We start from the raw sequence: 12,387 nt of genomic DNA on the forward strand, positions 1-12,387 counted from the left end.
TAATGACAGGAGAGCTTTGGAAGGTCCACTTGATAACAGATTTGAGAATTAGCTTTCAGAAGGCCTTTGGTGAAAGAAAGAAGCTCCATTTGTTATGGGGTATGGTAGGAGGTACTGCCTTGGTAACAGCCAAATATTTAAGAGCTTACCCAAAAGTGGTAAACCACTTTATGGGGAAGTGCTTTCTTTGCTGAAATCCCATAGTTTTATCTGTATGTCAGCAGTAGCACTAGGATGAAGATTCCAGATAGGTTTTGCTTTGCGGAAGCCATGCTGGTGATTTTCCCAAGAAATGAATGGATGTATGATTATTTATTTGATGATTTTTCAAGTTTTCCCTTTATGACATTATCTATTGAGTTATATTCTCTCACTTCTCTCTCTTACCCAAATTACCTAAGTCATTTGTCTTGAAGTCTTCATTTTCCATCATGTAGACTCCATTTGTTACCTTATTTATAATGTAGTCATTTGAAGGCACTTCAGTCATGAAGTAAGGACGTAATTGGGATTGGATTGATTTTACATACTTTAGCAAAAGCAAAAGTAAAAAGAACACTCGAAAAGATTGGAACAAGTAAGTAAAACATGGAAATATACGTACCTATTTAAATTAAGTCCACAATATCAGCTCTTTACAGTAGCGTTGTAATGTAATGACTTGAAAGATGAGGAAAATGATAGATGATGGGAAAAGAATTTAACAGCAACATATCTTATAGAAAGTACTTTTATCAAAGTTATTAGATTTCAGTGATGTATCTCTGAGAGTGGATCCACCAGTGTAACAAGAGGTTTTGAAAGACCCAGAGAAAACATTTCTATGCAACTAAGTTGCCATCAAGACTTCAAGTATTTTATAATATTGTGGTCTAGCTAAGTATTTATTTAGAAGGATCCATGAGAACCACTTTGTAACATGATTAGTGGTCATACTTTAATGTAACATTGCATATCTTACGAGATGTGTATGTTATAGCTTTGTTCTTTTTCAGATGTGGATGGCCTCCCAGAAGAATTGGTATGCAAAATCTGCATGGACAGCGTCATTGATTGTGTACTTCTTGAATGTGGCCACATGGTAGCATGCACACAGTGTGGAAAACAGATGGCAGAGTGTCCAGTTTGCCGCCAGTTTGTAGTCCGTGTTGTGCGTACATTCAGGGCTTAATGGTTTGGTAAATAATAGTTAATTATTGTTCATTGTGGCCTTAGATGTTGATTTTATTACAATGTCCTAAATAATGCTGTATTAATGTTGAGGTGCAGCCAGTTTATACAGTAGTTACAAGGAAATAAAATTATCTTATACAGTAGTTTAGATCAGTTGTTTGATATTTTATGTTGACTTCATTTTTAACTTAAAACTTCAAAATCCTTGGAAATTACCAGTGTCAAAAGTTCATGGTTTTTGTGTTGACAGCACTAATGTGTTTTTTTTAATTAGTGCTGGATGGAATAATTACATGCTGTTTTTTGTAACAAATTGACAACTTTAGTTTCTTCTTCTGAACGTCCATATAACCTATTGTATATGTACACTCATCTTTGTTACTGCATCAGTGCTGTATTATTAGTAAGTGATTGCTGCTGCATTAACAGGTATCAAAGTATCAAGCCTCCAGTTCTATTGCATAATCATTACTATACATGTATTTAGAACTCTTGAAGATTCTGCCTAGCAACATCCTTTGCAGTGCAAATATGTAAGTATCCTTCATTTCTTTAATTTTATTTGTATGTTCTCTTTGTCTTTAGTCATAATATTTGTAGGTTATTAGTATTAAGTTTTGGAACTTATCAAATAATTATTATCAAATAATTATTGTCAGCCTTCATAATTTGATTCACCAATCATAAAATTTTTAAACCGTATCAATCATGCTATAACTCATTGGTTTATTTAAACTAGCAAATAAAAATATATAATAGCTGTGTTTATGTTTTCATAGTGAAAGCCGTTAGTTGAAGGCAAGAGGTGCTGAAATATATGAAACAGATTTTTTGCTATTGAAATAGATGACCCTCTTTGTCACTTCTTGACCCTTTTAAGATCATTTTTCATTATCATAGACAAAATAAATTTATTTCATAGGTGTAAAGTATTGTACATGTAAAAGCAAAGTGATAATTGGTGTGTCAATGTTATGAGAATCCCTTTAGTACTATAGATTTCTGATGTTGAGTTGAAGAAAAATGATGATTACTCTCTCTCTCTCTCTCTCTCTCTCTCTCTCTCTCTCTCTCTCTCTCTCTCTCTCTCTCTCTCTCTCTCTCTCTCTCTCTCTCTCTCTCAGGTGTGTTGTATTTGCAAAAAAGTTGAAGCCTATGTATAGAAGAACATGTAAGTTATTAGGCTTCATACTTTATTTTTATTACATATTGGTCAGACTGTAGAATTTAAATCTACATGATTCAGATGCAATAGAGTTATAGGTGAATATTTTGTGTACGTTTTTTCATAATAGAAAATTGGTCAAAGTGGCAAACTACAAATTCTTGACAAAAACAATAGCAAAGAATTTCTTATGCTGTAAGGGTCCATTTTTCAAGGACGCCGACCTACCTTACAATCGTTCTTGATGTGGAATGCTGGTACGTTGAAAGTTGAAATTCCTGCCTTATTGCTATTATTTTTCATCTCTGTGGTATAGTCAAAAATATTTTTTGGATTTAGTACTCACTTCCCCTGAAATACAACTTACAAAACTTCATGACAATAGCCAGGTTTGAATGAGTTTTCCAGGGCATTAAATTTATTACATTTCATCGGTTGGGGAGACTTCAATTCTTGAGTATTTCCCACCTTATTTTAATGGAAGTATATTATTATTTTTATTATTTAGTAAATGAAACACTATTCATATGGAACAAACCCACAGGGGACACTTGACTTGAAATTCAAGCTTCCAAAGAATATGGGTTCATTAAGTAGATGAAGTAAAGGGATATACAGAAAAAAGAGATATGGGATGGGTTTTTTAGCAATTTCAGTTTAACTGCTTTAGTGTAGATGTCACACAGTAATTATTTTTGTGGATGCGTGATGCTTACTCTTAGGATACTTTTGAAGTAACTTTTGACATTTTGGACCTTGAGAAAAACTATTGACATTGTAGAATTGTCATGTTCTTTTCTTTTGATTGTAACTTCAAATCGGTATTTTGTCATGGTTTATTGTGGAAGGTTAAAATAGTCATACTCCTCACATGCATTTATGTTTTATGCTGTCATTGTTCAGAACAAAAACCTTTTTGTCAGCGTTATTTTGATTGAAATTAAAAGAACACTCCAGCTTGTGGATGGGTTAAACTGTTCTGGTCTTGTTGGGCTTTCAATATAGAAGTCTCATATCTTGACTGCTGCATAGGTTTTTCAATAATTTATATTTGTAATTTCACTTTGAATAATGTTGACTGAGTACAAAACGTTATTTATGTGGTCTGGCAGTGGTGTCATTAATACAAGTGTTTTTAGTAACAGTGTTGTCAGTGTGCTTCTTTCATGTGGGCAGCTATAAGAAGCTGTATATGAAAGATGGGATTTTTGCTCTTGTCAAATTTTTTTTACTTTTAGATTTTAAGTAATTTAATGTAATATATTTTATCTTATTTAGAACTTATGAATGCTTAACATTGTTGTCTCCCTATTTGTTTTTATACCCAAGTTAATTATTGTAATACAGGTATACAGTTACCATATTTATTTTCTAATTTTTTCAATAACTTTTTAAATATATAGAAAAAATGAGGCTCTAATCCAAGGCAATTTGGTTAACCTTTTTTCATGTTAAATTTGTAAATAGCTACAGGTAACCCTTGCTATACGATTGATGTATAAAACATATTGCATGTCTGAGAGAAAAGTTCCCTCACCTAAGATCAATCCAATCACCTGACTGCTTTTGCAATCCCAGCCAATTTTTTTTTCTTCAGAATCGTGCTGTATAATGCCACAGTTTGAATTTGCTTGCCATGAATGTATACGTAGTGTACTTCCAAATATTTTGTATGCCACCAGTATCTCTCTCTCTCTCTCTCTCTCTCTTTCTTGTTTTTATGTTAAGGTGGACAGAACTGGGGAGATATGATGTTATCACATTATCATATATTTGTGTTTTCTTTAAGCAAGAAATGTGCAATTTATGTAACCAAATTAGGATGTTAGGAAATTATAAGGAATTTTGTAATTTTTAAACTAGTGGTGAACCACCACTCTCTCTCTCTCTCTCTCTCTCTCTCTCTCTCTCTCTCTCTCTCTCTCTCTCTCTCTCTCTCTCTCTCTCTCTCTCTCTCTGTCATGACTATAACCATTCATAGTGCAGTAGAGATTAAGGCAAAAGTGGCTCATCAACTAGAGCTCTCAGTCAAAGAGACAGTTTTATAAAGTCATCCATTGCCATTTCCAGTTTGAGCATTTAGAGCATTTTTGAGCCAATGAAAGTATACACCTCCTCCAGCCCAAGATTTGCCCTCTCTTTGGACTTGTCTATACACACTTGAATTCCCCAACCAAAAATTATACATTACCTCATGAATGTCAGAAATAGTATGCAATAGAATATATAAGATATAGAAGCCCACATTACGCAGTCTGTGCAGACTGAAACAAGATCTTCCTCTTATAGAATTTCCGAGGCAATAAAAGTAAACAACACCTCCTCCAGCCCTAGATTTTCCCCCTCTTTGGATTATGCATAAAGTATGTGTCTATATGCACTTGAATTGCCCAGCAAAAAATTATACATTAACTCATGAATATCAGAAATTGTAGACATTAGAATATATAATATATAGAGGCCCACATTATGCAGTCTGTGCAGACTGAAACAGATCTTCCTCTGTTGCAGGACTTGCTCCAATATCATAGAATGAAACGAGCCAGTTTTCTTTACTAAGTAATGCATCTGTTATTGGAGTAGAATTTTCTGAAATATGGTGAGTAGTCAAGATCATTAAAACTTGCACATGTGGGTATTAAAAGTAAGGAAGATATTGATAAAGTAATGCCCTGTGACTAGGTCAAATACTATACCTATTCTTATCAGTGATCTGTTTCTGTCTCTAAAACCTTAAAACCTACCATCCTTACTAAGTTGCAGGTAATGGGGAATAATGACTCAACAAATTAAAAAACAGATAAAACCAACTGTTGGTTTGCAATATTTTTTGTTCCAAACAGAATGCCACATGACGTAATTTATCCCATTCAAAATGATCATGCTTCTTACCCATTTGTATTTGTCGACTAACCCACATTACCCAGTACCTGAATGCAAGGAACATAGATTTAATCCTTGAAAAAGTTTTGTCAATCTTTAATATTTTCAGTTAATCCAATGATTAAATTGTTAAGTTGTAATATATAAGATAACCATGGTAGCTGAGTGGTCTAGTTAGAATATTTATTAATAAGAAAGATTTCTGACTTATGACAGATGCTATTTTGATGATAGTTTTTTAAGCATACAATAAACTGAGAACATGAAATCTCCCTAGCTCTGACCACCCAAGTTACTTTTGAATTGTAAGTAGCATTTAAGGCAGAAATAGCCATTCTTCTATGTTGGCTTTCGAGTCAATGTAGTGTTAGCTGCTTCTTCCTCCCACTGAGTTGCATGTCTAACAGATTTTTACTGCTTTATCTTAGCTTTTGATTTAAATCTGAAAGATTGTGTAACTTTATTTGGTTTTCTTTATACGAGAAGACATAATTACGTATTGCAATGTCTCTCATAGTGAGTGTGTAATCGTTCAGTCATTTCTTGAGTTTCTCTAATCTTCAATTCTTTTAGTTTCAGTGTCTTAAAGTAGTTTTGTGTACTTTTTATACAAAAGTACCTGAAGATTATTGGGATTAGCTTTTCAATACCAATATTTATTGCTCCCTCTTAAGTTTATAGTAATTTCCTCTTTTCTTATTTTTATTTCTTCAATTTCAACATTTGTGCACTTCTTTTTCACTGTGTCATTTTCTTCTGTTTTAATCATTTATATATTTGTGTAAATGTAGCTACAGAAGTATTTTGGAGATAGTGTGAGGAACTCATTGTTGATTGTGTAGTATCTCTACTGTTTCTGTTCATATTCTTTTATCTTTTTTATTTCAGTATTTAATTTTCTTTAAGTGAATGTTTCATTTAAAGTGTCATTGTTTGCTGAGTTTTTATTAGCTAGAAATTTACCCCCTTTAAATCACTGTTTTGATTTGAGTAGTAATGAGTCAGTCACTTAAAAATCTTTTCAAGGAACCTAAAAGAATTGTATAGCAACTGTTATTTGTATCCACTTCAGTGACAGATGATGTCGCTTCATATATTGTTTCCAAGGCACTGACAGGTGAATGATTTTCATTCAATTTCTACAAGGGGTGTGCATTCTTGCATGATTTTACTATGTTCTAGTCAGTACTCACTTTTTTATAATAACTGAAAGATGCAAAAAGACAGTTTTACACTGTAATATTGGAAAATTTCCAATACAAAATATTAAGCCTGTGATTTCCTTTATATATTCCTTAGAATCAACAGTTTGTGTGTTACTTCCTGTAATTGAAATGTTTTTGTTTTTACAGTATGACTTACAATGCTTTCTAGAACTTTGCACTGTTGTTAGTGAATGAATTATGATTACTCTTGATGTTCCCACAAAATTTACAGTCTTTAGCAAGGAGATTCAAGAATGTTATTCCTTGTAATTTTACTGAACCTCAAAATGAAAAATGAGATTATGATATAAGAGCTATTGTCACAGCTGGTTTTGTGCTGTATTGTATTTAACTTAATTTATTTGATTTTTTATTTCGGAGTTTTTTTGTATCACAAATTCAAGAAATTATTGTTATTTAGCATAATATAATATTAATATTACTTTGAAAAGTCATAGGTGTCCTGTCTTTTTGTAACAATAACATAAGTGAGTTTTTAAAACCTGGTAAGCCGGTTTTGTTGTATGGTGTGTCTATCATAATTAATTGACCGTGGTTGATTATTAGCCAAGGAACTTTTGTGTTGAAAGCATAGTCCAGTGTATTGTCAGTTTATTGTAAATCCTGTCAAGAAGATTAATTAAAAATGGCTCGGAATGCCCTAATTTCTTTGCTTTGCTTTCACGTTGGTCTTTGTTAAATTTTCAGCATGCATTTAGGCAGACTGTACCATAGTAATAGACATGACTACTAGAGACAGTCTTTTTATCTGATACAGGTCTCCATCTTATTAAGAATTAGTTAGGAATGATTTTTACTTGGTATGCCAGTGAAGGAGATTCATGGTAAGATATTGTTTAACAAGGAACATGGAACTTGGCGTGCTAGTGAATGAGGTTCATGGTTAAATTAGAAACAAAACATTGTATATGAAGAGTATTAGGCCATAGGATAAATTTAGAATTATGAAACCTTTCCCTTGGTAAGGGTAATGAAATTCTCTCATATAATCTGAGAACTGTCAGTCAGTAAAGTGTGTCAATTAAAGTTCAAATGCTTTACACTGTAGTGCTTTTACGTTCAAATTTAGCTTCCACTGCATTAAAATGTTATTCACAACTGCTCTTTACATCAAGAAGTGTAGCTGGGAAATGCATTTACTCTTTTATCAAAAGCTGAATCAGCAAGCTAGTTTGGAGTGATGTCAAAATTTCAAAGTTGTGTCAAATTTATATAGTAAAAAGTCTTACAAAATTACCAAGAGCCTCTTTTCTTACATGTAACTTTCAAATTATTATGAGCTTATTAATTATCGTCAGTAAAACAGAATATTCAAGTTTTGTATTTTGAATGATGTTAATAAGTACAATGTGTCTCTCTCTAAAGGAGAAATAAGAAAGGACAAAAGACTCGAGAGATTAAGTATTTTGGCTTTGCAGTTATGTTGGTAATTATTGGGACACTTACTATGTTTGTTACAGAAATTTCTAAGTCCGTACATTTTATACTAATGTGAATTAAGTTGATGAGGCAACTGGATAACGTTTCTGTACTGTCAGAGTGCTGTCCTCAAGGGTTTGTTCTTTTGAAAAAAAAAAGAAAAAAAGTGAATATTGGGGCAATATGAATGTAGTTCAAATATTTGAAGCCAGGTAGGAATAGATCATAGGGAAAGAACAAAAAGAAAATGACCGGCTGATTTTTTCTTAAAACTTTTCATTACAAGCATCAAAGATATGTAGTACATCAATCCACTTGCCTTTGGAATGAAATTGTGGTCCATGTTAAATCTAACTTTCAAAGTGAAGATGTGATGGTTTGCATGTAACATTAAGTTCAATTGATGTGTTTCGTGTGATTCATCAGTTTACAGATAACAGATATTAATTATATTGGAAACAATTTGTTGAAAGAAATTTTATCTTCAATAGTTTCAATTTATTCCTAAATTTCATGATGTAACTTATTAGATAATGTTAATATATTTATTAGGAGTATGTAAACCCTTTGGGCTAGCCCTATTGCAGTTAGGAATATTGACTTGGTGGTATGGTTGAATTATATATTGGTAAAATAATAAAGAGTGAAGATTGTGGTACAAAAACAGTTATCTCATAAAACTGGTTCATGAAGTATTGTTCATATGATGGTGTTGGTAGCTGATAGTTGTCCATATCACTTGAACTGAAATCTCTTCATTGGTTTGACTAAACTGTTTTTTTAAGTAGCCAAGGGCTTTATGTATTATTGAACAGCTGACATTGTATTGAGTAGGTAAAAGTTGCTTGAAAATTCAGTGACTGAACTGATTGAAAACAAAAAGAAAAGTTGTGGGGTTTTTTCGAGATTGAGTACGTATATACCCTTTTTTGCTCTTAATTCTTATCCAGTGAAAGTAAAACTTAAATACCTTCAGAAAAAGGCTTTACTGGAGCTGTACTAATACTGATCATTGCATTCCTGGTGTACCTGCTAGATGCCATTTTTACTTTTAACTGCTTGCAAGCATTGTAGCTAGGAAGAGCAAATTGTTAATCATTTTGATGTTTTTTTTCCTGGCTTTGTTCCCAGGTGCTTGTATCAGTTGGGTGGTTGATGTTACAGGAAGAATGGGAGGAGTTGATATAGATGTATATAAACTTGATTTTGTGATATACTGTTCCAAAGACTCAAATAGAACTCAGTGATGTAGAGCTCACGTAGCAGTATTGTACCGTTCAATAATTAAAGATTTTATTAAGCGTTTTCAAGAGGCTTATATTTAATAATGTTATTCCTTTTGCTCTTTTTATGTGAACCAGATGGATGTCTGTTATTTGTTATATGTTCATTTTACACTTAATTACAAAGTTAACAATTATGGCAATCCCATAGTAACTTGGCAGCATGTAGGGGCCTGCAGCCTTGTTGTTTATGTCAAATCTGTTTTTGTTTGGACATTTGTGCAACATTCTGAAAAAATAAGGAAAATTTTAAGTTGTTAACCCATATGGATGTTAACAAAAATAGTAATAAAGCATGGAAAAGAAGTTGAAAATCTAGAGAAAGTACAATTTCAAGGTGGATTCCAACCCAATTGAAAATCTGTTCACAAGAGGTGGGGCACTAGATTTTGAAATAGTTTATTTTGTCACAGAATTCTGTGAGGTAGATATTTTGTACAATGATAATTAGTCTTCCTGTCACATGCTTATAAGCCTTTATTTTGACAAAATGTTGCATGATTTTTCTTTACCACTCCAAAAATGTTAGTGACCTTTGTTGTATTATGGATATACTGTAGCAAGGTTTGGAATTTCCTGGATAAGCAAGAAATTTCTTTACCATTTTCAGTTCCATTTTTCCATGCTAGGTTATCAAAGGTTTCTGTACTTTTTGTTCCCTAATATATAACATTTTTCTGCAGCAGTTTAAGTTACAGATAAAGTGATCCCATGTGGATATCACATTAGCAGTTGTAAAGGTATTTTAGTGTAAATTGAGGTACTAATTATAATTACTATTACTGATTTTTATTACCTTGGTGTACAACAGACCAATGTGGCTGCTGAAGGTTGTATTTAAATACTTCATATTACATATACGTATGGGACAAGTAAAATAGTGCTTTTATAATGTATATTTTGATATGTAAATTCCCCAGTTCCATTATAACTGTTGTGAGTATTGGATGATTATATTATTATTATATATTACTTATCTGTTGATATTCAAGTACTAATCAGAATTTAGTTAGATGGCAGGTACCTGTGTATGTAGGGACAAATATACTTGAAATGAAGCCAGTTGTGGTTGCCAGGCTGCAAATCTTTCATCAAATTAATTACCTTTTTCATTAGTTAGGTTATACTGTAGAATGTTGCCATCAAATATTTTGTGGATTTTACCTAATCTGTTATAAAAGGTCATCAAATCCTGCCCATTATCAAATATACATTCATCTCATGTTTTTTTATAATTTCTTGGTTTATTTTGATTTAATAGTTCAATTTGAGGCAAATCTTTTTCAAGGAAATTATTTTGCTGTAAGCAGTTGTTTAAAGATGTATGAAAATCTACATTTATTTAAAAGCTATAGTGATTTTCCCCTGATCACAAGGGGATGGGACTGTATTTTATTGACTAATAAAGCTTTCCCCATCCCAGGTAGTTAAAGCATTAGTTCATTAAGACAACAGTGTTTTGCAGGGCTTTGACAAGTACAACAGCAGACTTTGTTTGAAATGCTCGTCACATATTTATTAGAAAAGAATGAGAAAAAATTTTCATAAAAAACAAATTAGTTTTAGCTTGCCATGGGATAGTGTTTTGATACTTTAACTTGGTTCCTTGTCAGATTAAATGCAAAAATATAATTACTCATTTAGTATTTTGCATACAAAATGTGTAGTGAAGTTATGGTAATTTTACATTGTCTCCTCAATATCTTGAAAGTTTCTTAGTTTGGAATTTCTATAGTTCTTATAGCTTGTTTCATACAACAGTCCTAGGAATATCCTTTTCAGAGACATTGTCTGAAGAGTACAAAATCTGGTATGAGTTAAGTGTAAAGAATACTTGCTAATAATTACACAACTTCAGCATTGCCTTTTTTTGGGTGCTGGATAGTTTACTTAAGTCTAATATTTTCAGTCATAATTTTACAGGCTAGAAAAGTAAGGTTAGGATGAAGATTTTATGATAGTGTACAGAAGCACAAAATATTGCTAATTTTCTTATTCATTTTCTTGTACAGCCATTTTCATCTGCAACTTAATGCTAATACACGTACTCCGGAGTTGGTTATTTGGAGTTGTAAAATAGTGAGGAGGAACTGGAATTGGTCGTATTCCATGACTAATTAATTCACAGCACCCATGCATCTAGTATTCAGCCCCATCCCTTACGACTTTCCTGATTGGCTAGTGATCTGGCCAGTCACACGGCTGGAAACCTGCCACTCTTCCAACATAGAAAGACAGATATGTTTACCCGGTGATGCTTAGAAGTTTCCAGCCCTGTGACTGGCTGATCACCAGCCGATCAGGAGCATCAAACGGACAGGGCTGGTTACCAGATGCATGGGTGCTGTGAATTAATTATAGTTTCACCAAAGATATTCTATCTGTTACAAGGTAAGTTTGGCCATAATTAGGTTTTTAATTTTGCTGTATTGCAGGAGTAGCAAAATTACTCTCTGCTTTTTATTAATGAATTGCTCCAAAGTTAACAAGAAAAAATGATTGTGCTCTAGTTGCACTAAATTGAGCAACATGTGTAGGGCTCTTTTACTTTAAAGTTAGTTCATATTACCAAGAACTATATTGATCTTGAGTAGGAAAAGCTTTTGGTTATAGAATCATTTTTATTCCCTTAACTTTGTTCACTTTGTTCCATGAGTCACAAGGAAATAAACAATTGCAGTACAATATAAAATACTCAAGGTAGCACCTTGTGTATGTCACATGTACTATTGGTATCCAAAAGTCCTTGATTTGTTGTTTTGCCTTCCATTTTAGCTGTATAAAACAATTTCACATGGAAGTCTAATTTGAGAAAGGTTTGCCTCAGTTAATTTTACAGGATTTTGTGTTTTGTAAACAGTGAAACTGCAGAGTTACATTTTACTAAGAAAAATTTATGTTGTAAAAATAAAATCCTTAAATTTTATACCTTTTTTTCTTTCTGTGCATCACAAAAAAGGAGACAGAATTGTTTGTTCATATATGAAACAAACCTTTGGTCTTAACATTAGGATAAATCTTCTGGCGCCAGCTGGAAATCGTTAAAGTTAAAAAATTGCGTATGCAAGGGACTATTGGCATCTTTGCTTAGTCAGGAGTCATGTGGAGCCACCCACATACCCCTCTTTAACCTGTGATCATGTTAGTTATTTTCTTACCGCCCTTAAGAGAGGACGTGCTTTGCTTCTGTTCTGTTAAAACTGGTTTAGTTTGTCAACTCCTTTGATTTGAATCTGTG

The 12,387-nt window shown here is 32.7% G+C and overlaps 1 protein-coding gene across 1 annotated transcript in view; it reads left to right on the plus strand.

Moving 5' to 3' along the window:
* The window catches only part of LOC135216006 (E3 ubiquitin-protein ligase RNF34-like), a gene marked incomplete in the record, with an annotated part of 72,673 nt that extends 60,598 nt beyond the window's left edge, over positions 1–12,075 (plus strand). The window contains 1 exon segment of the mRNA XM_064250930.1: positions 996–12,075. Coding sequence (XP_064107000.1) covers positions 996–1,171 — 176 coding nt within the window.
* Positions 12,076–12,387: the final 312 nt, after the last annotated feature.

The sequence above is a fragment of the Macrobrachium nipponense genome, chromosome 19, assembly GCF_015104395.2.
Source record: "Macrobrachium nipponense isolate FS-2020 chromosome 19, ASM1510439v2, whole genome shotgun sequence".
NCBI classification, from domain to species: Eukaryota; Metazoa; Arthropoda; class Malacostraca; order Decapoda; family Palaemonidae; genus Macrobrachium; species Macrobrachium nipponense.